Below are 23,615 nucleotides of genomic sequence, written 5' to 3' on the forward strand. Positions count from 1 at the left end.
GAGGAAGAAGAAGTCAAGAGGACAAAAACAACTCAATGGAATATCATAGACAAAAGTAGAGGTAAGAAATTTTACGAAAGTTTCTACCAACCTGTTTATACGTTCTCTCTGCCACACACATCATAAAGAAAAACATCCACGTAAGACACAATCGTTCAAAAAAAGTAATTAGAGACAAAATAATAATAGGTGTAACAGGTGGTGCCCCACAAAAGAGAGTAACGATCTCCTCTGCTGAAATGGACTTGAGCTGGTCAAGGTTCTTCTCACGGAAAAGTCGATGTAAAAAAGGAAAAAATGCTAATCCGATGGTGACGGCATTTCCCAGCATCTGATAACCTACTCCTTGCTGATACGTGTTAACCTGGGAATTAATTCAGTATGTCCATCATTACTGTATAGCTGAATGGAGTATTTACCAAATACGATTTGATTATTAAAAACTAAATATATTTTAAATCTAAAAGAAATAAAAATAATGTACAGACTTATGATTTTTAGATCTTATTAAAAATTAGCCTGACATGAGATAAGGAATATTTGTAGAGTCTAACTGAACAATTGATCATGTTCATAGAGACCTCTGGAACAAATTCAAAAAATACTACCACATAAATATTCTGACTACAAAATTAAAAATACATATATTTGTGTTTCAAAAGCAGAGTCAGTGTTTTGATCACTATATAAATTCTATGAAATAGCTGCTGATCACTAAATAGATTTTTTTGGAAAATCTGGAAAGTTATTAAATCTTACCCTGCTCATAATGATGCCACTTATTTCCAACACAGACATATCCATCTTTTTGCACTCATTTCCTTCCCAGATTATTGCACTAACTCGATCAGAGGCAGGACTTGAGTTCTGAAGCCAGAATAAATGATTCTAAGAAGAAAAACAGAAAACAATTTCTATCCAGTCCTTCTTTCTCTCCTCCATTAGATCTTCCCCCTTTGTCCGTCTCCCGGGCTCACTTCCCCAATGGTCGGCCTCATCGCTCTATTTTCTCCGCTGACAAAGCTCATCTCTCCAGCTCCCACTTCTATGGGCTGACTTCTGGTCCTTTTTTCTTTACTAAGCCATTTCCTTACCTGGAGAGGGGCTAATTGTCTTCTATAAAGTAGGGTTGCATGATCTCCAAGTTTGTTCTCCTCTCTAAACGTGTGCAAGTGAGGATAAGCTTGGTGTATTTACAGGATTTAAGGAGGAAAGTATTTCTAGAGCAACACAACTACACTGCGGGTAGCAGGAAGTTAGGTACCAGAGATGCTAATAGGTCTTAGTTACCACATGAGTAACTGACGACTGAAGCCTCTCTCTAGTCTAAGCAGGACACAGGCAAAGCATAGCAAGCTCAAGAGAGGGTCACAATGAAAAAGCCCCATTTCCTCTGCCACATCATGTCTTCAAGTACCAGCTCCAGTGCCATTTCACCCACAAGGTCCTCTCTGACCACCACAAGCCTCGTCTGGCCCTTTTCTGAAATTGAAAACCTTATAGTCCATATCAAATTAGCATCTAATTACACACTGCTGTTTGAGTGTCCTCTACGTGACGTCTCCCATATAAGCATCTTATCCCAAACTAAAGTTTCTAACAAATATGATTTATTCACTTTCTACCGCAATGCTCAGCATAATGCTGATGGGCATTTATTGAGTCGATCATTGATTTGGCTAAAAAAATATGTATCAAGTACCTACTACGTAACACACACTATGGATACAATGGTGAACAAGATAAATGTGGTCCTTTACATGTGGAGCTTAGAGACTCATGAAAGACACATGATTAAATGGAGCTCCTATACAGTGCGATAAGGGGAGCAGAGTGTGCTCATTTAGGAGCCTACAGGAAAGGCTTCCTGGGAAGGTATCACTTGAGCCAAGACCTAAAAAATCAAGAGAAGTGAGCCAAAGGAATGGGTATTGGAGAAAAGTGAGTTCCGGGCAAAGAAGCCAGTGTGTGTGAAGGCACATGAAAGACGGCACGTTTCAGACACTGGAAGTAGTTCATTGGAGTTAAAGTACACCACTGGAGGGGCGGGGAAGGGACGGTCAGAGATGAGACCGTATCAGACAAATAGAGGAACAGAAACAAATCATCCAACAGGGGAACAAAAGCAATGAAAGGATTTCAAGAGGAGTGGCATCAGTTTTGTATTTTAGAAACATCACACTGGCGGCAGTGTGGAAAATGAAACGGTGGGGAGTCAGCTTAGAGGGGCTACTGTAATGACCCAGGTGAGAGCTGACGATGATGGTGTGTACCAAGCAGGGCAGACGCGAGAGGGCAGATGAATCGAGAGGAAGTGATGACCCATCAGAAACACGGTGAAGAGAGTGAAGTCATGAATGACCCCAGGGTTTCAGCCTTGAGTGGTTAGTAGTGGCATTCAGAAATGCAGGGACTGAAAGAAGAGCAGCTTAGGTGGGGGGACTGGGAAGAGAGTTCCCTGCGACATGGTGAGTGTATCTTACCCACTGATTCTTCTATATGCCTTAATATTATATTGCTGATCCCCAAAGTGCAAAGGAGGTCGAGACCATCGTGATGCTGCACGTAACTACTGAGGGCTACTGTCATTTAGATGCCTCGTCAGATGAATGTAAAGAATATTTATATTCAAACTTTGCAAGCAACAGCAGAGAAAGAAGCTTAAAAGTTTAATGAGAAAATGTACGTTGTTCCTAATTAGTTTTTTAAAATTGTATACATTTAATGAAGGATTTCTTTTTTTCATGAAAATGTGTGACCTAAATCAATGGTATCTTAGGATCAAGAAAAGTCAATAATTACACAAATGCATATCCTTCATCTACTATTTGTAAGTCACTGTGGAAATATTTAGCCTAAAAAACAAAAAAACAAAGAAGAATCATGACCATTGTCAAATATCTGGAAGGTTGCTATGACAACAGTTTCTTAATCATTCAATATGTCCAGCAGTGTATCAAGCTGTCTCATGAAATCACAATCATTCCAGCTCCAGAAGTATTTACGCAGAGGTTTGATTTAGCCTCTGAAGGTTTGATGTATACACTTCGCCAGGCATTGTGCTAAGTCTCTAACAAGCAGGACTTTATATTATCTTCCTTAGACATGTCACACCATTCCTAAGAAGTGGAGACTATTACTGCCATGTGATGGGTACGTGGTAAACAAATTTTAACAGGTGTAGAATGAATTCCTACATCGGGTGGAAGGTTGAAATACCTCCTAAGGAATATCCAATTCTAGGCTGTCTGATTTTATGTATTAATATAAAACCTAAAACTAAAAGCATCAGTTGGTTTATACACTATTTGAGAAGCAAGCAATGCCATTTCCCAGTAACTCATATACAATACAGGGATGTCTGTAAAAACGTAACATGAGGTTGATGTACCATTCAAACAACCTCGCTCATATACTCGTAAAATGAATATTATTAAGTAAGGATCACTCTAAGGAAAATAATGAGCAAAAGTATTACGAAGAAAAACGTAGGTTAGGGCAATTCTAGAGTACCCCCTCCCAAATTCTAACCCCAACATCTTCATTTACAAGCTATGCTCAATTTTCTCATCTCTAAATTAGAGATAATAACAGCATCCACCTTACAGGATTATTATAAAGTTAAATGAGACAGTACAGTGCCTGGCACATGGCAAATACACAACATTAGCTATTCCCATCACCTTTATATACCTGCTGAAAAACGTCCTCTTTGGGGTCACGTTTGGTCCCTGAGTGAAGGGTATTCACATGGGCCCCCTCACTGTCACTGGTGACAGACGACCTGCACTCTGGACCATGCAGCAGGTCATCCCATAACATGTCTTCGGTCTCCGAGTCCTGGCGGGTGCTTTCTGAGTCTCTTCTTGACATGTTGAGGTTTCGAGAACCTCCACTCACACCAGATCTGGAGCCCTTTAAAGGAAAACAAAACAACATTTTTTTCATTCATTTTAAAAAAAACAATTACCTATCTGAAATAAAACAAAAACGAGTTATCTATGGGGATGGCTGGCCAGCTTTCATAAGCTGATAACCACGTACTCATCTGTTCACAAGGCTTCACATAATAATACATTTTAATATTCAAATGTTAAACTCTGATGACTCTCTAACAAGCAGGACTTTAAAAAGACTCCCTCTCAGAAGTTACTGGCAAGTTAGGGGATTGTTCAACTAAGCTGTCCTAGGGTGGAGTGGCGCCTGCAAGCCTTTCCAGAGGACCGAGCCTGGATGTAGGCATGGCTGAGCCCTCTGACACCCAAAGCTTCCCCTATTCTAAACATTGTGAGGGTGACTATAGGTCTAGTCACGTCCAGGGGCCCAGCCAAACACAAAAAAGGGTAATCAGCAGAGAAAAGGACGGACCACCCAGCTCTCCTGCGGTACAAACATCAAGATTAAAGTCTGTCCCTGACCCCGATTGCTTCGTCATTCAAAACCAAACCCACATCCCCAAACCCACCATCAACCCTGCCCACCTCTGAGTTATTATACTCCAGGTGTGTAATATGCCCACCAGCCTTCCGGATGGGATTCCCTGCTCCCATCTCTTGGGGGTCCTCTCCCAAGTCTGTCCTCAGCAGTGTCAATCCCACGTAACATGGGAACGAACGGTGCTTAGGAATAAACTCCATATTCTAAGTGAACATTATGTAAGCGTCCCATCTTTTGAGGACTGAGTAGCCTCTTTCTGAGCATCAGCAATGATACTTTTAAAATCAGAGTCAAAGTGAAAAGAGGTCCTTCTCTTTCTGAGGGCAGGTAGTCATACAGAAGCTGCTCGGTAGGTGGACAGGCGGCTAAGGCAGGAGAGGGGCAGGCAAATATAAACGCGACTTCAGGACAACCAATTGAAAAGGAATGGATAATGTTCTTAGACTGGAGAATACTCTTTCAACAGCGATCTCTCAAAAGGATTACCTGACTGAAGGCTGCTGATTCAAATTCTGATTCGGCCAGACTATCTGAATCCCGCACAACATGATACCAGTTGGTAGTGGTTTTCTTTACCTGCCAAAAAATCAAGCCAACACACAATAGGAAAGCATGTGAAGTGCCCTGCTACTGCTCAAGGATTTAGGAGTTAATTCCTATCCTATTGTAAACTAAAAGACAAATTACCTGAGAGTTTATGTGCCTTGAGAGTATTGATTTTCTGTTCTTGACTTCATAGCCATTGTCACTAGAGGCCCCTTCCACGCTCCGACGCAGAATCATCATCTGTGTCCGGGCTTCACCATCTTCCTCACTCGACAGCTCATCTGACATCCCATTACCCACCTGTTCCAGAGCCTCCTGTAAAGAGAACAGTAATTCCTTCACAGAGGGCAGCCCAAAATACTCTGGTAAACTGCACACGTGAAAACAAAAAACCATGTAAAACTAAGAAGCAGCAAAAGGCAACAAAACCCAAGCTGAGCAAACCTATATAGGGCTTGGTCTCGATAAAGAAGAGTATTGAATTGGCTACTAAATAGCCTAAATAATGAGGCAGCAGAAATAATGAGGCAGCGTTATGCAGCGCTAAGAGAGGCACAGGCTCCAGCCAAACTCTAACTCTGAATCACAGCTCTTCTGCTTAGCTATGTAACCTTAGGCAAGTTTCTGTACCTCTCTGAATCTGTTTCTTTGTCTGAAAAGCAATGATAATAAAAGCACCCAGTTCCCCGAGTTACTGGAAAAAAAATGAAAGGAGTTACTACATGTAAAGACTTAGAATAGTGCCTGGTTGTAGCAATGACTCAAAAATATTAGCTACTTGTGTAACTATGAAATGCTACAGTTTAACAAATGAGAAAAACTATTTCAAGACTATAAAGTAGAAGTGTTGTTACAGACACAGAGCAGAACATCTGTACCTAAACCTAGAGAACAGTTTCCCGAATCGTCACCACACCATCACTGACTGTGGAATATGACACAGCCGCCTCTGCACTAAGCTGGTTGGTTATTAAACCCCCCAGCCTACTGCTGAGGCTGGGTCAACAGCAGAAGCAGTAACAAGTTCTTGTCCTAGAAATTAGAAGAATAAGCTACAGTCGCCTTTTCATGTCCTTACCTTATTTGTTAAGACAAATTATGCACACCTATTAGCATCTATTTTGTTGTGATTCTAGCAGTCTAAGAATAGGAAAATTTTACACGGGAAAGAAAAGATGTTGTCACATTTATACTCATTGAAATCTTACCCTACGGCACTTTTCTCCATCGGAAAATTTTGCTTTCTCTGTCGTTTGCCACATTTTAGTATCTGGTCGACACTGTCTCTTCTTAATGACAGGAAGCAGATTACTTGAGTCATTGTCCGTTTCAGTCCCTTTGTTACATATTAATTTTACTCCTTTAATCCTATTTTTTCAAAAAGGACAAAAGTTTACTGACTAGTTTTCTGAAAGTAATTATCTTCCGTGAAACGATTCTCTTCTGAGGAGTACAATATCTTATTCTGGATATCAAGAAAATTCAGAAATCATATTTTTCAGATTTCTAGCTTGCTAAAGGTATAGAAAGACTCATGGATAATCCCTAGTCTCGAAGACTCATGTCAATTAATTGAGAGGAAGCCTGGACTTCAGTTTTGCCCAGGAAGAGGTTCCCAGTCTTCTCCACTTTCCTCCTCAGACACAATGACAATCCCTACCTCACACCTATAGGTGCCATTTGACAGAATGTCCTCCCTTCTCCGGGTCCCTCAAAGCCTGACATCTCTCAGCTTCTTCATGACTCCTGCTGACTACTTCACCCCAGAAAAATCACTCCATCTGCTGAACGCATGGCCTCTCGGCCGCATGTAATTATTTATACATTTTTTTTTTTTTTTTTTACATTGCTGTGACTGCATCATACCGGCTACTTTTCTCTTCCTAATTGGATGGTAAAATCACTGAGAATGGGGATTCCCAGTGCCCAGTACAATGTTCAATAAGAAGAACTCAAACACCTCAACTCAAGAGTAGAGTGCAGATGTATCTTTAGAAAAGTATGTGAACATACTTCTCATCTTCAAAAAAGGAACTGCAAAAGAACTTTATTTCTGAGTCACACTCATTAATAGATGGCAAAAGAAGTATTTCTCTGAAGCATACTGAAGCTGTCACAGCCTGCCAAATCATCGAGGAGGCAGAATTTGTCTTGGATCCACTTCTCTTTGTCCTGCAGCCCTAGACACCATTTCTAAGGAGGGAGCAGCTTTCACACTGTAAAATACCTCATCTTTTTAAAACCCTTCTTTCTCTCCTCTTTCTCCCAGATGGCTTAAAATAGTTACCCTTTCAGAATACTTGCATTTCTGTAATCTTGTGGTCTAAAAAATCATTAAAGATCAAACAGAATGAAACTCTGATGGTAGATTACTGGATTTACAGGTAACACGACAGACAACAGAGACGTTTTAAGTAATTCATTCTAAAGCCCTAAAATTCACACCATAAGGATAATATGCTTACACTACATACTCCTATGACCTAATCAGATTATATACCATGTAAATACTAATACAAATACAAAATCAAGTAAAAATTCCAATGTAAGACTTCCCACCTGTTGCCAAAGAGAGTCCCCCAAAAACCACGAATAAAGGGTACAGGTCCCACAGTTTCTACTTCTCTGACTTTATCAGAGGAGTTATTTCCATTTTCTCGGCTCCCATCACCATTTACGGTTTTTCGTAATTTTCTATAAAAAAAATAATACTTCAATAACTTCAGATTATTCAAGACCTTTTCTATTTCTGCCCTAAATATCCTTCTAGGAAATTATAGTAACAGATTACTAACTGAAATTAAATATGGTGAACTTCATGTAATGAGGACAAATGTGCAGGAACATATCTGACTTAAGGGCAAAAACAGATTCCAAGCAAGTCCTGGGCTATCATTTTGTTTGGTCATTAAAGAGAACTGCTATTCAAAACGGTTATGAGAAGAAAATTTTCACCTGTATGACTGAGAGTCTTTTCAGGTACCACTGGCAGAAGGAACAATTTCTTTAAATATAGACGTCGGAAATCTACCAATGTGGCACATTTAATCAGGAGATCACAAAATAATAGCAACTGATCACTTATTGATACCCTATGCAATTAAAAGAGATAGCCTAGAAATACCAATGAGACACAGCACGTTTGATTTCCTCAGCAAACATTAAATCAATTGAACTGAATTTTCAAGGAATCTTTTTTGGAGAAAAAATTTGATTTGAAAATAACATTCATAAATAAGAATAAATATGCTAAAATTCATTGCAACAAATGAAAAAAAACTTATTTAGTAGTTACTTAGGGGAACAAAAATCTAGATATTCTAAGGAAAGATTATACTACATATACTTAAGAAAACTTTAACAATTTCAAAACACACACATAGCACATAACTAATGAAAACATGACATGAATTCAATGTGTAGAAAAAAGTCAATCTTTATTAAAAATTTAGAACACTTAGAAATCCATTTTTCTTGTAATTATTGAAAAAAGGTAAAATTTTAGTAGCACTAACCCAATGTACTAAGATCCTTATTTATACTGAATTTTCAAATTTTGATTAAGACTGAATTTTGAAGAATGTTTTTTCAAAATCAGTATAAATTTTAATAAAGAATACTACAGGAATAGTACAGGAAATTCCTTTTAAGCAACTCTAATGACAAAAATCCCACACTGGATTAAAAATTCATGACAAGGTTTCTTAACATCAAGCAGAAAAGTGAAACATTTTTTTTTTTTTAAGCCAAGAAATAATGAAAATTATATGCAAATTGGTATTTCTATTACTTTAATCAAAGATTTTGTAAATGTTGACCATGCCTCTCCCAGAAAATACACAACTCCAAGTGTAATTTCTCATCTCACCTTCGTCTTCGATTTCCATTATTTCCGGATGGCTTGGTTATCTGAGTGGACACAATTTGACAGTGGACAGTTCCCATGAGTAACATAAGGCACAAGGGTCCAAGTACTTCACTTACATTCACAATAGGCATCATAAAATATAACACGAGTGCTATCACTGAAAAGAAGAGATTTCAAAATGTAAAATATTAGGGCTCAACTCTAGTAGTTACACAAATTATTTCTACAAAAAAACCTATCATTTTAAAAAGTACACAAGTGAAAGCACATAATTTCCTATAATACAATCTACCTGCCCATTAGCTGAGTAATTCAGCTTTCTGGCAGTACAATAATCTTATGAGAATAATCATACAAATTGATGATGCGGAAAATAAAGCCCAGCAATAGGCCACAGTATACATGAAAATCTACTATATATAATTTATTTCAACAACAATGAAATAAATTCTTCAGTAACAAACTCAGGAAAATATTTAACTTTCTCCTTATCAGTGACCAAAGAAATGCACAGTAAATGAGCAAAATTCTAGTTTCTGTATGTCAAATTAGGTAACAATTTTTAAATTATAATAATGCTGGTAAGATTGTGGTAAAACAGGCACTCTCATCCACTGCTTTTCAAAGGAATTATGTCGCCAACAATCTCACTATATGTACTAAAAGCCTTAAAATGTTGACACTCTTTCGTCTGTTACTTCTGCTTCAGAAAATAAATGCTAAAAAAATATAAAATATGAAAAATTTTATTCATGATGGCATTAAGAGGAAAAAAAACACCAGAAACAACCTAAATGCTCACCATATGGAAACAGTTATGTAAGTGACAGTTTTATAAAATTTTACATAATGGAACATTAAGCAGCTATAAAAAGGCATTTATGGTAAATCCATTATGATAGACTTATACAGACATTAAAATGAGTTTTAAATGATGGCGTGTTCATAAAATGAAATATTATACAGCCATTAAAATGATAGTTATGAAGACTTAATTACGATTCAGTAAAATTTAGAATTCAGTCCCTTATTCACACTAACCACATTTTGAGTGCTCAGTGGCCAACAATTACCATATTGGACAGTGCAGACATAGAACATTTCATCAACCCAGAAATTCTATTGGATGGCATTGCCACGACTTCAAAAAATTAAAGGTTTGTAAATTCATAGATACATTTTTCATTCTATAATTTAAACAATTCAAGAAAAATGAACATAAAGAAAGCAAAAATCACCCTAACTCCTCTCAACCTAAACCAACCTTCACTAATCTGTTCTCATTCATGTCTTTTTGCACAGGTACAACCGTAGTGTACATGGCCCACTTTCAGTAAGTATTCCCAGTGGGCACTGGTGATACTGCGGTAAAGAGAATATACTGGGTCCCTACACATGGTGAGAAGAGAAAAAAAACACCATCAGGTAGTGATGCGTAATGCAGAAATTAAAATAGATTCCTGTGATGGTGATTGGGGAATGGAAGGATAATTTAGAAAGTATAGATAGGGATGGACTCTGAAAGTTACATCTGAGCTGAGACCTTAAAAATGAGAAAAAAGATGGCCATGTGAGAAGCCTTAAGATTGTTTCAAGCAGCAAGAAAAGCTCTATGTGAGGAACAGAAAAAGGCCATTATGCCTAGAGTGAGCGAGGAGGAGAGTGGTAAGAGATGACATCTAAGAGGTTAGCAGGAAAGGAGTGGTAAAGAGCAGTGGGGTTTTATTCTAAGGCCAATGAGAAGTTACTAAAAGGTTCCAAGCAGGAAAATGACATGATATGATTTCTGTTTTCAAAGATTTCTCTAATTCCCGTGAAAAGAACAGTTGGTGGAAAGAAGAGTCAGCATTGACATTATTTGCGTGGTCTAAGCAAAGAGATGCTGGTACTGTGGACTGTGATGGCGGCCACAGAGACGGAGATAAACAGAGTCAAGACACGTATGAGAGGCCAAGCTCACAGATTTGGTGACAGCCTGGATGTGAGAGTTGATGGCAGTGCAGAATCGGGACACTTAATTTTTCTCTTGAAAACTGGGTGGCTGATGATATCATTTAATGAAATGCGGGCTATACCAAAAAGGTACAAGCTTGTACAAAAAAAGTTTGTAGAAAAAAACTAAGAGATGGATATGATTAAGTTCGAGATACCGAAATGTCAAGCAGGCAATTAGGTGTACAAGTCAGAAGTTCAGCAGAGAGTTCTTTCGGCCTGAAGATATAAATTTAAGAATCTCCAGTATATCAATGATATTTAAAGCAATGGGGCTTGATGAAAATACGTAAAGAAGAGAACAAAATCTGGGATCCAACCTTGAGGTAATCCAATATTCAAACGTCAGACAGAAGGAAAGCTCTTCTGAGAAGGCCTGGCGAGCGAGGCAGGTAGGAAGAAATTCAAGAGAGGAGAGGTTCAACAATTGTGTTTGCTCCCTGTCAGAAAAATTTTAAGATGATCTCCAAATGACGTGTGTCCCTTCATTTCTTTGAACTTTAAACCATCAAAAGAAAGAATAAATGTAAGAACTGTAAGGTCTGCATTATCTGATAGCAAAAGCAGCAAAAAAACCGTCATAACTTTTTCCATCTCCACCAATTACCTTGCATGAGGTAAAGCAGGAGCAGCCAAACAAAGATTCTTAAAGAGGTAACCTGAATCCACCAACGGCTGAACAATGGGAAAAATACAACTCGAACAAGCCCCTTCCGGGTCAGAGATGTCCATGGAATTTCAGGTTTGGCTTTGGCAAATGTTGAACCTTTAAATATACAATAAAACAAAACATCAAACATTTACATACACTATACTAGTGCCTACTTGTAAGACTATTAAAAACAGGTGAGAGCAAAAATCAGCACACAGCCTGTTCAGTTGAAAAGAATCGTCTTTGATGTTCATTAAATGTAGTAACTTCTTGCCTCATTCGCTAGGACAGGAGCTCAAAATAAGTCTGGCTCACTTGAATGTTTTACAATAGATTTTTCTTAATTACAGAACAGTAAGTCTCCAAGTTCATCCCTCCTTCATCCTTATGGAAACCATGTACCATATTTTGCTGTGTATAGTGTGTACTTTTCCCCCCAAATTTGTGAGGGAAAAATAAGGATGCGCATTCTACATGAGTAGTACTAATTCCGTATCTATATAAATGTTTTTAATTCTTTTATTTACGAGTATGCTTATGAGTTAAAAGTGTAACTCTAGCAATCAATAATGATATCCATAATCAAAATACCAGCCTGGAATAAGATAATCAGTTTTGTTGAACTTAGACGAACTTGCAACGATGAAGAGTTCCCAGCCTTCTATGATATGTAAATATTGTAAATTTGTCACCGGTACATAAAATTTCTTGTATCTTTTAATCTGTTCTTGTATTTTATAAACATTTATTACATAAAACTTCTTGTACCATAATATGCTAAAAAATAAATGCTGAAATTCCTTTATAATACAAAAACAAGTACCTAAATTAAATAAAAAATTTGAATTAAAAAATTAAAATAAATGATTTTTTTCCCTGAAAGTTTGGGCCAAAAACATGGGTGCACATTATACACAGCAAAATACAATAATTTATGTAGCCACACAGTACTTAAAGCAAAGGGGGGGGGGAAATGCTAAAGCCTGAATGAGGAGGAAAAATCTTTACTTTTGGAAATTAAAGTACACTGTCATATAGGGGAGAAACCTAAGCATAATCTTTGTTACCACTGTAAAATAATAATATACATAAGAAACAAAACAAATTTGGAACTCACCTCTAATTAAGTCAACATCAATCAAGTCTGGCTTTATGTGACCCATCTTTTTTGGTTTGTTTTTGAAGCCCTAGGAAGAAACAAAACAAAAACAGAAATAAACAAAGAAAAAAAGCCCGTTTAAATACAAACGGTAAACTTGTATTTCTTTTTCTCTATATCTGACTCCCTTTTACCAGGAATATTTGTTCCTAATGCTCCTAAAAGTAACTTGTCATTAATATTTGTTTTAGTTTTATGAAGTAATGCATAGATACACTTTTATCACTTTTAAAAATAATCACAAAGTGCCAAAAGATCAATTAAGTGAAAAATAGTAATCCCCTGACCCATCTCTCCTTCCAATCTTATTCATGAAAAACAATTTTATTTTTCAGCTGTCTCTCTTGGTATGTACTTCCATACCTCTAAATAATATGATTATACTGCTACTGTTAAATTTATTGATTTTAGAAATCACCTACTGACTCTCAATATAGTATATGAGAATTCAGCTCTTTCACTACTAATCCCCACATCCTAACTTCCACCCCAAAAATGTATCTTCACGATATCGTGATATTGATTTTTTGACAAATCAGTAATTAGAGTGTGATCACCTTGAAATATCATTCCCTGTAAGCTGTATTTTATATTCTTCCATTGACTCTATGAGGTCAAAATATTTATCATTTTCCAAACATTAAGATGCCAGAAAACAAATCAAAGTCCTTTTTCTCTAAAAAACTATTTTCAAAAAAAATCCTGGTAACACCCTTCCCAGAACCCTCTCTCTTCCTGGTCCAACTGGGCTAGTTGCTCTCTGGCATGCTACTTAGCTGTAACCCCAGGACGTTCCTTCACTGTCACCCTGACAATTCCCTTCACCTCTCTCTGTGGTGTGCTGAATCCCTAATTCCTATTCCCCATGTCTTCTTGGAGCACAATCTTCAGTAGCTTCCTAAGAAAGGGGTCACAAACGATAATTTTTTGAATCCTTGCATATCTGAAAATGAATTCATTCTACCCGCAGACCTTTTTAAAAGTTATACTACGTATGAGCAGAATTCAAAGTTGTTAATAATTTTCCCTCAAGAATTAAGACATTGTTCCGTCATTTTCTGGATTCCAATGTTGCTGTTGCAAACCCCAGTGCCATTCTGAATCCTGATCCTTTGCACACAAATTATTTCTTTCCTCAATACTCACTTTATTCATGGTATTCAGAAATTTCGTAATGATGTGCCTTGATATGAGTCTTTTATCATTTACTGTGCTGATATTCCTTTCTACACAAAAATTCAAGTCTTTCAGTTTTAGGGCAGTTTTCTATATTTTTATATTTCTTCCCTTGTCAAAACTTTTTAACTTTTCTCTATGTTCTATCTTTTTTGTATTTTTGTTCTGCTTTCTGTAAATTTCCTCAAATGCTTCTTTTTTTTTTTTTTCATTTTGATTCTTTGGGTTCATTTCTTTCTATTCTCTTTCATATTGGAGGATTTCTTCAAATATCTAGTAATCATTGGCTGTCTGTTTACATATTAGGATGAGGAGCTAAAAACCTAAAGGACCCAATATTCTATCTACTTCTAAGTACATACCAAAGAGAAATACATACACACGTCACTAAATAATGTGTACAAAATGTTCATAGAAGTATTATTTATAAGTCCTCCAAATTGGAAATTACCCATCAGCAACTATTGGAAATTGCCCATCAACAGTAGAATTGATAAATAATTGTGGTGTTATACCGAATAAACAATTATGCAACAACATTAATGAATCTCACAAACATAATACTGAAAAAATTAAGACTCAAAAGAATGTATTGTACAATTCCATTTACATACAGTTCAAAGAAGGCATGTGCTAGTAGTCAGGATACTGGTTACCTTCATTGGTGGCAATGACTAGAAGAGGAAAGTATAGGGAGAGCTTCTGTGGGACCACTAATATTCTGTTTCTTGAACTGAGTGTTTGTTACATTGTTATGTTCAGTTTGTGAAATTCTTCAAGCTGTATACTTATAATTCTGTTATATAAGTGCACATGTACATAAGTATATTCATGTTTACTGAATATGTTTTACTCCAATAAAAAATTTTTTAAATTTACTGGAAGCTCTGTGTATGTGAGTGTAGCTTATAGATTTGGGACTTCACTGCAGGGTAATCAAGCAGAAAGCTTGAAGGAATCTCCAAATGTCAATATCCGGAGGCAGTTTTTCTGGGGTCTTTTACAATGATGGAATCAATTATCAATGTCTGGAAGCATTTTTTCTGAGATCATTCAAAACTCTTTAAAATTATCCTCCATCACTATTTGCAGATGACATACTATATTTAGAAAACCCTAAAAAATCCACCAAAAAATTATTAGAAGAATTCAGTAAAGTAGCAGGGTAAAAAATACACAAAAATCCATCACATTCCTGCATACTAATAATGAAGAAACAGGAGGAGAAATGAAGAAAACAACCCCATTTACAAGTGCATCAAAAAGAATAAAATAGTATGTCTGGTCAAGATGGCGGAATACGTAAACCCTGTGCTCACTTCCTCCCATGACCACATCAAAATTACAACTAAATTATAGCACACCACCCTTGAGAACCAGAGATAAACAGAACTTCTATAAAGAAGCCATGTTGATCGAGACTGGTCGAGGGGTGGAGACGTGAAATGGGCAGGTGCTACACTCACCATGTGGTGGTTAAGAAACAGGAGGGATATCTCAGCTGAGGAGGTCCTTCCCCACCCCCTACTCCCCCCACCCCCGCCAAGGAACAACAGTTGGTTAACTGAGGCTCCAGAATCAACACAACTGGTGGCCAGCTTCATACTACACCAGAGCACCACACAACCAGCTCCAAAAACAACTCACCTGAAAGGTAGACTCATCTGGCACTAGAAACCTACAAAAGTGACTCCCGTTCTGTGGGGTTAGCGGTCAGCCCCTGCACAACAGCTCATCTGCTGTAGTCACAGCCAGCCCTCACAGCCAGTCAGCCTGACTGTCAATCCCATATACTGACATGCCAACAGCAATCAAAGCTCAAATACACACACAAGGGACACCACTGAAACACTCAGCTCAGGTAAACAGGGAGACTGGGCCACACAGGACACCTACTACATACACCTACTTCTGTGACAAGATGAGGAGATGCAGCAGATCTACCTAATACATTGAAGAAGAAGGAAAAAAAAAAAAAAAAAGCGAAACAAGAAGACACCCAAAATGAGGAGACAAAGAAAACATGACCCAAATGAAAGAACAGGACAAAATTCCAGAAAAAGAACTAAACGAAATGGAGGCAAGCAATCTACCAGGTGCAGAGTTCAAAACACTGGTTATAAGGATGCTTAGTGAACTTAAAAGAATAGAGAACTCAGTGAGAACTTCAATAATGAGATGAACATAAAAAAGGACATAGAAACCATAAAAAAGAACCAGTCAGAAATGAAAAACACAGTAACTGCAGTGAAGAATAAATCTGATGGAACCAATAGCAGGTTAGATGAAGTAGAGGATCAAATCAGCTAATAAGAAGACAAGGTAGTGAAAAACACCCAATTGAAACAGCAAAAACCAAAAAGAAGTTTTAAAAATTAGTATAAGGGACCTCTGGGAAAACAGAGAGTCACAAACAAGATGAACCCAAGAGGCCCACATCAAGACATCACAATTAAAATGCCAAAGGTTAAACAAAGAGAAAAATCTTAAAAGCAGCAAGGGAAAAGCAGTTAGTTACATACCAGGGAGCTCCCATAAGACTGTCAGATGATTTTTCAGCAAAAACTTTGCAGGCCAGAAGGGGTTGGTATGAAACATGAGAAGTTATGAAAAGCTAGGACGTACAACTAAGATTGCACTATCAAGCAAGGCTATCATTTAGAATCTAAAGAGAGATAAAGAGCTTCTCACACAAGAAAAGGTTAAAGAAGTTCACTACCACCAAACCAGTATTACAAGAAATGTTAAAGGGACTTCTTTTAGAAGTAAAAAGATGAAAAATATGAATAATAAAATGGCAATAACTAAATACATAGCAATAATTACTTTAAATGTAAAGAGATTAAATGCTCCAATTAAAAGACATGGGAGGGGGATAAATAAACAAGAAAACAAGATCCCTACATATGCTGCCTACAAGGGACACACTTCAGATTGAGAGACACACATAGACTGAACATCACAATGTTCACTGCAGCATTATTTACAATACCCAAGATATGGAAGCAACCTAAGGGTTCACTGATAGACAAATGGATAAAAAAGATTTGATGTGTGTGTGTGTGTGTGTGTACACACACACACACACACACACACAATGGAATATTACTTGGCCATAAAAAAAGAAACCTTACCATTTGAGACAACATGGATGGATGTAGAGGGTATTATGCTAAGTGAAATAAGTCAGACAGAAAAAGACAAATACCATATGATTTTACTTATATGTGGAATCTAAAGAACAAAATAAACAAACAAACAAAACAGAAACAAACTCATAGAGAACAAACTGATGGGGGTGTTGAGGGGCTAGGTGGAAAAGGAGAAGGGATTAGGAATTAAAAATTGGTAGTTATAAAATAGCATGGGGATGTAAAGCATAGGGAATACAGTCAATAATATTGTAATAACTATGTATGGTGTCAGAGGGGTACTAGACTTATTGGGGGAATCACTTCATAAGTTATATAAAAATCTAAACACTGTGTTACTCCTAAAACTAAGATAATATTGCATATCAACTGTAGTTGAAAAATAAAAAAAATAAATTTAAAAAATTAAATAAATGAAAATATTTTTTTTTAAACAAAGACTACATTAGAGAGAATTATATATACAATGCATATATACAACACATTAGATGAAGCAGAGGACTGAACTAGCAATCTGGAAGACAAGGTGGGGAAAACAAATTGGAACAGCAAAAAGAAAAAAGAAAAATAAATGATGATACTTAAGGGACCTCTGGGACAACATCAAGCATACCAACATTCACATCATAGGGGTACCAGAAGGAGAAGAGAGCGAGCAGGGGATTGAAAATCCATCTGAAGAAATAAGGACCAAAAACTTCCCTACTCTGGTGAAGGAAATAGACATACAAGACCAGGAAGCACAGAGAGTTCCAAACAAGATGAACCCAAAGAGGCCCACATCAAGACACGTCACAATTCAAATGCCAAAGGTTAAACACAAAGAGAAAAATCTTAACAGCAGCAAGAGAAAAGCAGTTAGCTACATACCAGGGAACTCCCATAAGACTGTCAGCTGATTTCTCAACAGAAACTTTGCAGGCCAGAAGGGATTGGCATGAAATATTCAAAGTGATGAAAGGCCAAGACCTACAACCAAGATTTCTCTACCCCGAAAGGCTATCATTTAGAATCAAAGGAGAGATAAAGAGTTCCTCAGACAAGAGAAAGATAAAGGAGTTCATCAACACTAAACCAGTATTACGAGAAATGTTAAAGGGACAACTTTAAGACAAAAAGATCAAAAATATAAATAAGAAAATATAGGAAAGAAAAAAAAATCTCACTGACAAAGGCAAACACTTAAAAACAGTGAATTAATCATCTATAAAAACAGTACAAAGGTTAAAATGCAAAAGTAGGAAGACCATGTGTAATTACAACAATAAATTAAGGGATATACACAAACACATACACACGAAGCAAAAATGACAAAAACATAAACATGGAAGGGGTGAGTGAGTTAAAAACTGTAGTGATATTACAATGTGTTCAAACTTAGGGGACCATAAACTTCAAATAGGCTGCAGTAAACATAGCTTGATATATATGAAGCACATGGTAACCACAAACCAAAAATCCATAAGAGATATACAAAGGAACTAAAACATAACACTATAGAAAGTCATCAACATACAAGAGAAGAGAGCAAAAGAATAAAAAAAGAAACAGACAGGAATTAGAAAAACAATCAGAAAACAATAAAATAGTAGTAATTACATACCTATCAATAATTACTTCAAATGTAAATGGACTAAATGCTTCAAACAAGACATAGGGTGACTGAATGGATAGAAAAACAAACACATACATGTGCTGCCTACAAAAGACCCACTTTATATCAAAACATATACACAGACTGAAAGTAAAAGGATGGCAGAAGATATTTCATGCAAATAGAAACAAAATAAATCTGAAGTAGCAATACTTATATCTGACAAAATAGACTTTAAAACAAAGGCTATAATAAGAGACAAGAAAGGCATTTCATAACAATAAAGGAATCAATCCAACAAGATGATATAACTCTTGTAAACATCCATAAACCCAACATAGGAGCATATATATATATATATATATATATATATATATATATATATATATATATATAAAGCAAATTGTGACAGACATAAACGGAAAGATCAACAGTTACACAGTAATAGTAGAACACCCCATTGACATCAATGGATAGACCATCCAGTAGAAAAACAACAAGGAAACAGTGGTTTCAAATGGCACATTAGACCAGATGGACTAAATTGATTATTTACAGGACATTTCATACAAAAGCAGCAGAATATGTATTTTTTTCAAGTTCACCTGGAGCATTCTCCAGGATAGACCACATGTTAGGCCACAAAACAAGTCTCAATAAATTTAAGAAGACTGAAATCAAATCAAGCATCTTCTTTGATCACAATGATATGAAACTAGAAATCAATTACAAAAAGAAAACAGAAAAACACACAAACGCATGCATGCTAAATAACATACTATTAAACAATGAATAGGTTAACAAGATCAAGGAAGAAATCAAAAGATACCTTGAGACAAATGAAAATGAAAACACAACCAAACACAGAGGGAACTAGAAAAAGAAGAACAAATAAAGCCCAAAGTACAAGGAAAGAAATAATAAAGATCACAGCAGAAATAAATGAAATGGAGTCTTAAAAAAAAAAAAGAAAAAAAATTAATGAAATCAAGAGCTGGTTCTTTGAAAAGATAGACCAAATTGATAAACCTTTGTCAGACTCGGTAAGAAAAAGAGAGGGCCCAAATAAATCAGAAATAAAGGGGAGCAGTGATAAGCAACACCAGAGAAATATAAAGAATTATAAAGAAATACTACGAACAATTATATGCCAACAAATTGGACAAACTGGAAGAAATGGATGTCTAGAAATATAAAATCTTCCCAGGCTGAATTAAAAACAAACAGAAAATTTGAACCATACAAAGACACTAAAAAAAAATTACACTAAAAAGATCATACATCATCATCAAACTGGATTGCTGGGATACAAAGCTGGTTCAATATCCACAAATCAATATGATACACCACATAAACAAAATGAAAGATAAAAATAATATGATCTTATCAAAAGATACAGAAAAAAATCCAAAACCTATTCATGATAAAAATTTTCAGCAAAGTGAGGATAGAGGGAACATATCCCAAGATAATAAAGTCCATATAAGACTACCCCATAGCAAACATCATACTCAACAGTGGAAAGCTGAAAGCTTTTCCTCTAAGATCAAGAACAAGACAAAGATGTCTACTTTCACCACTTTTATTCAAATTAGTATTGGAAGTCCTAGCCAAAGCAATCAGACAAGAAAAAGAAATAAAAGGCATCCAAATTGAAAAGGGAAAAGTAAAACTGTCATTATTTGCAAATGACATACTATAGAGAGAGAACCCTGAAGATTCCACAAAAAAACACTATTTGAACTAATAAGTGAATTCAGTGAAGTAGCAGGATACAAAATTAATATTCAGAACTGGGTTGCATTTTATACATCAATAATGATTAGAAAGAGAAATTAAGAAAACAATCCTATTTACAACTGCCTCGAAAAGAATAAGATACCTAGGAATAAACTTCAACAAGGAGGTAAAAGACGTGTACTCAGAAAACTACTAAGACACTGAAGAAAGAAACTGAAGAAGATATAAATAAGTGGAAGGATACATTATACTATGCTTATGGATAGGAAGAATTAACATCATTAAACTGTCCATACTACCCAAAACAATCTACAGATTCAAAGCAATCCCTATCAAAATACTAATGGCAAAATACAAATAGTCAAAGCAATCTTGAAAAAGAAGAACAAAGTTGGAGGTATCACAATACCTGATGTCCAAATATACTATAAGACTACAGTAATCAAAACAGTATGGCACTGACATAAAAACAGACATATAGATCAATGGAACATAATACACTGTCCCAAAATAAATCTTCACTTACATGGTCAACTAATCTAGTGACAAAGGCAAGAATATATAATGGGTAAATGACAGTCTTTTCAACAAGCGGTGGTGGGAAAAGTGGACAGGTACATGCAAAAAAATAAATAAGTAAAACCGAACCACTCTCTTAACACTATATACAAAAATAAACTAAAAATGTACTAAAGACTTAAATGTAAGGTCTGAAACCATAAAACTCCTAGAATAAAACATAGGTAGTAAACTATTTGACATCAGTCTAATATCTTTTTGGATATGTGCCCTTAAGCAAGGGAAACAAAAGCAAAAATAAATAAACGGAACTTCATCAAACTATAAAGCTTCTGCACAGTAAAGAAAACCATCAACAAAACAAAAAGACAACCTACTGAATGGGAGAATATATTTGCAAACGATACATCTGATAAGGGGCTGATATCCAAAATATTTAAGTAACTCGTACAACTCAAAAATAAATAAACTATCTGATCAAAAAATGAGCAGAGGACATGAAAAAACATTTCTCCAAAGAAGACATACAGAAGTCCAACAGACATGAAAAGATGCTCAATATCGCTACTCATCAGGAAAATGCAAATCAAAACCACAATGAGTTATCACCTCACACTTGTAAGAATGGCTATCATCAATAATTTAACAAACAACAAATGCTGGTGAGGATGTGGAGAAAAGGGAACCTTTGTGAACTGTTGTTGAGCCTGCAAATTGGTGCAGTCACTATGGAAAACAGTGTGGATATTCCTCAAAAAACTAAAAATAAATCCACCATAGACCCAGCAACTCCACTTCTGATTTATCCAAAGAAAACAAAAACACTAATTCAAAAAGATATATGCACCGCTAACCTCATTACAGTGCTATTTACAACAGCCAAGATATGAAATCAACCGAGGTGTCCATAGATAGACGAACGGATTACACACACACAGAGCAATATTACACAGCAATAAAAAAAAATGAAATCTTGCTATTTATGACAGTATGGATGGATCTAGAGGTTATGTTAAGTGAAATAAGTCAGAGAAAGACAAATACTATATGGTTTCACTTACATGTGGAATCTAGAAAACAAACAAAAACAAATGAATAAACAAAACAGACTCACAGAACAGAGACCAAAGGGATGACGGCCAGAGGGGAGGGAGGTGGGGGGCTGGATGCAAAAAGTGAAGAGGGAATATAGTCAATAACACTGTGATAAGTTTGCACAGTGACAGATGACTACTAGAATTAATGGGGAAATCACATTGTAAGACATAAAAATGTCAAATTACTATACTGTACACCTGAAACTAACTAATATAATAATGCATTTTAAGAATTAAAAAATAATAATAAATAGAGTGTGGCCGGGTCCACATGCAAATGATCCAAAGATCCAGTCACTACCTAGGAAGGGCAAACTCATTTGGTCCCATCTATGTTTCCTTCTTTCAGACCTTGAACTATTTCATCAAAACAATGCCATAAAAAATTGTTTCTAATTTCATCCTTTTCTTTGCCCTCAGAGACAAACAACTTCTATCAAAAGCAATATGTTAAAAATTAACTCATTGCTGAACAAACATTTTGGAAATTATTTGCAAACAAATCTTTGTTACATCAATTGTACTTTATTTCCTGTCTCAAAATCTTCTGGATTAATGACATCTGGAAAATAAATTCACAACTCCTTAAGATGTTGGGGAAAGAAAAAGAATCATACAGTGTTGTCCTCAGTCAGGGGCTAGGGAAGCTGAAGATTTCTACGATGGAAGTTTTGAGATTGGACAAAGGAGCTCACAATTCTGTTTCAAGTATCCTGCCCTAACAAGAAAGTAGATATTGTGACTACTGGACTCAAAATTAAAAACATTGTTTAGAATTAGTGTCACTATGTTAGCTAATCTGCACCAATAGAAATGCCTTCCTTCTATTGATCTAATTGTTGCCCTTCCCTTTCTCCTAATTACCCATTGCCTTTGTCTCCTGATGGGAACACTATTTGGGCTTCTGCCTGATTCAGTGCTTTCCAAATAGCTTTTGGTTTTTTTTAATCTCAAGTAAATGCTCATTGCCTCTCACTTTGGCATTTTTAAATTAGCACTGCCAACATAACCATGCAAGACTTGACCAGTGTAGTTCCTCCTCTTAGGCAGAGGGACAAAAGCACTGGAGGTAATACGCTGTGCCAGTGGACTTTGTATTTAACAGGGAATAAAAGACAAGTGAAACCCTATGACACGTCTATCACTTAGTGTGCTGAAATTTCCAGTTGACTGCCATTGAAAGAATCAAACTACCATCTAGTCAGGCACAAAGAAGTCACCGCTGACTTAGGGCACATGATGAACAATAAAACAACAATTAAAGGCAAGGACTGAACCACAGGAACACGTGTAAAGGGCACGTAACTCAGATTCAAAAGTCAAAGAAAGATTTCCAGAGGAAAATATCTAACCTGAGACCTGAAGGGTAAGAATTTGCAAATACGGACATGGGGTGGAGCAAAAGGGGGAAATAAGGAAAAGCTATGAGAAGACCCAGAAAGGAGAGACAGCACGACAAAAACTGAAGAAGGTTCAAGAAGGCTGAAAGCACAGAGGAAGTGAAAAGGCATGAAAGTACGAGAGACAGAAAATGGAGAGGTAAGCAGAAGCCATATTGTGAAGATTATAATCAGGCCAAGAATGTGAATTTATTGGAAGGATACTAGGAAGTCACAGGACAGTGTTCAATATGAGAAAAAGAATCAGATTCGTGTTAAAACACAAATAAGATAACAATAAGCC

The 23,615-nt window shown here is 36.3% G+C and overlaps 1 protein-coding gene across 2 annotated transcripts in view; it reads right to left on the bottom strand.

Annotated features, from left to right (window-relative positions):
• The window catches only part of PHTF1 (putative homeodomain transcription factor 1), a 44,183-nt gene that overhangs the window by 7,510 nt on the left and 13,058 nt on the right, over positions 1 to 23,615 (bottom strand). For both annotated transcript variants that reach the window (XM_019730380.3, XM_019730381.3), the window contains exons 4-13: positions 12,613 to 12,682; positions 11,451 to 11,609; positions 8,852 to 9,008; positions 7,543 to 7,677; positions 6,192 to 6,351; positions 5,125 to 5,298; positions 4,924 to 5,013; positions 3,694 to 3,915; positions 760 to 888; positions 92 to 364 (exon numbers count right to left, since the gene is read on the bottom strand). In XM_019730380.3, coding sequence (XP_019585939.3) covers positions 92 to 364; positions 760 to 888; positions 3,694 to 3,915; positions 4,924 to 5,013; positions 5,125 to 5,298; positions 6,192 to 6,351; positions 7,543 to 7,677; positions 8,852 to 9,008; positions 11,451 to 11,609; positions 12,613 to 12,682 — 1,569 coding nt within the window. The remainder of the gene's footprint in view (positions 1 to 91; positions 365 to 759; positions 889 to 3,693; positions 3,916 to 4,923; positions 5,014 to 5,124; positions 5,299 to 6,191; positions 6,352 to 7,542; positions 7,678 to 8,851; positions 9,009 to 11,450; positions 11,610 to 12,612; positions 12,683 to 23,615) is intronic.

This window comes from Rhinolophus sinicus, chromosome 7 (assembly GCF_057876585.1).
Source record: "Rhinolophus sinicus isolate RSI-liver-muscle chromosome 7, RSI-T2T, whole genome shotgun sequence".
Taxonomy (NCBI): domain Eukaryota; kingdom Metazoa; phylum Chordata; class Mammalia; order Chiroptera; family Rhinolophidae; genus Rhinolophus; species Rhinolophus sinicus.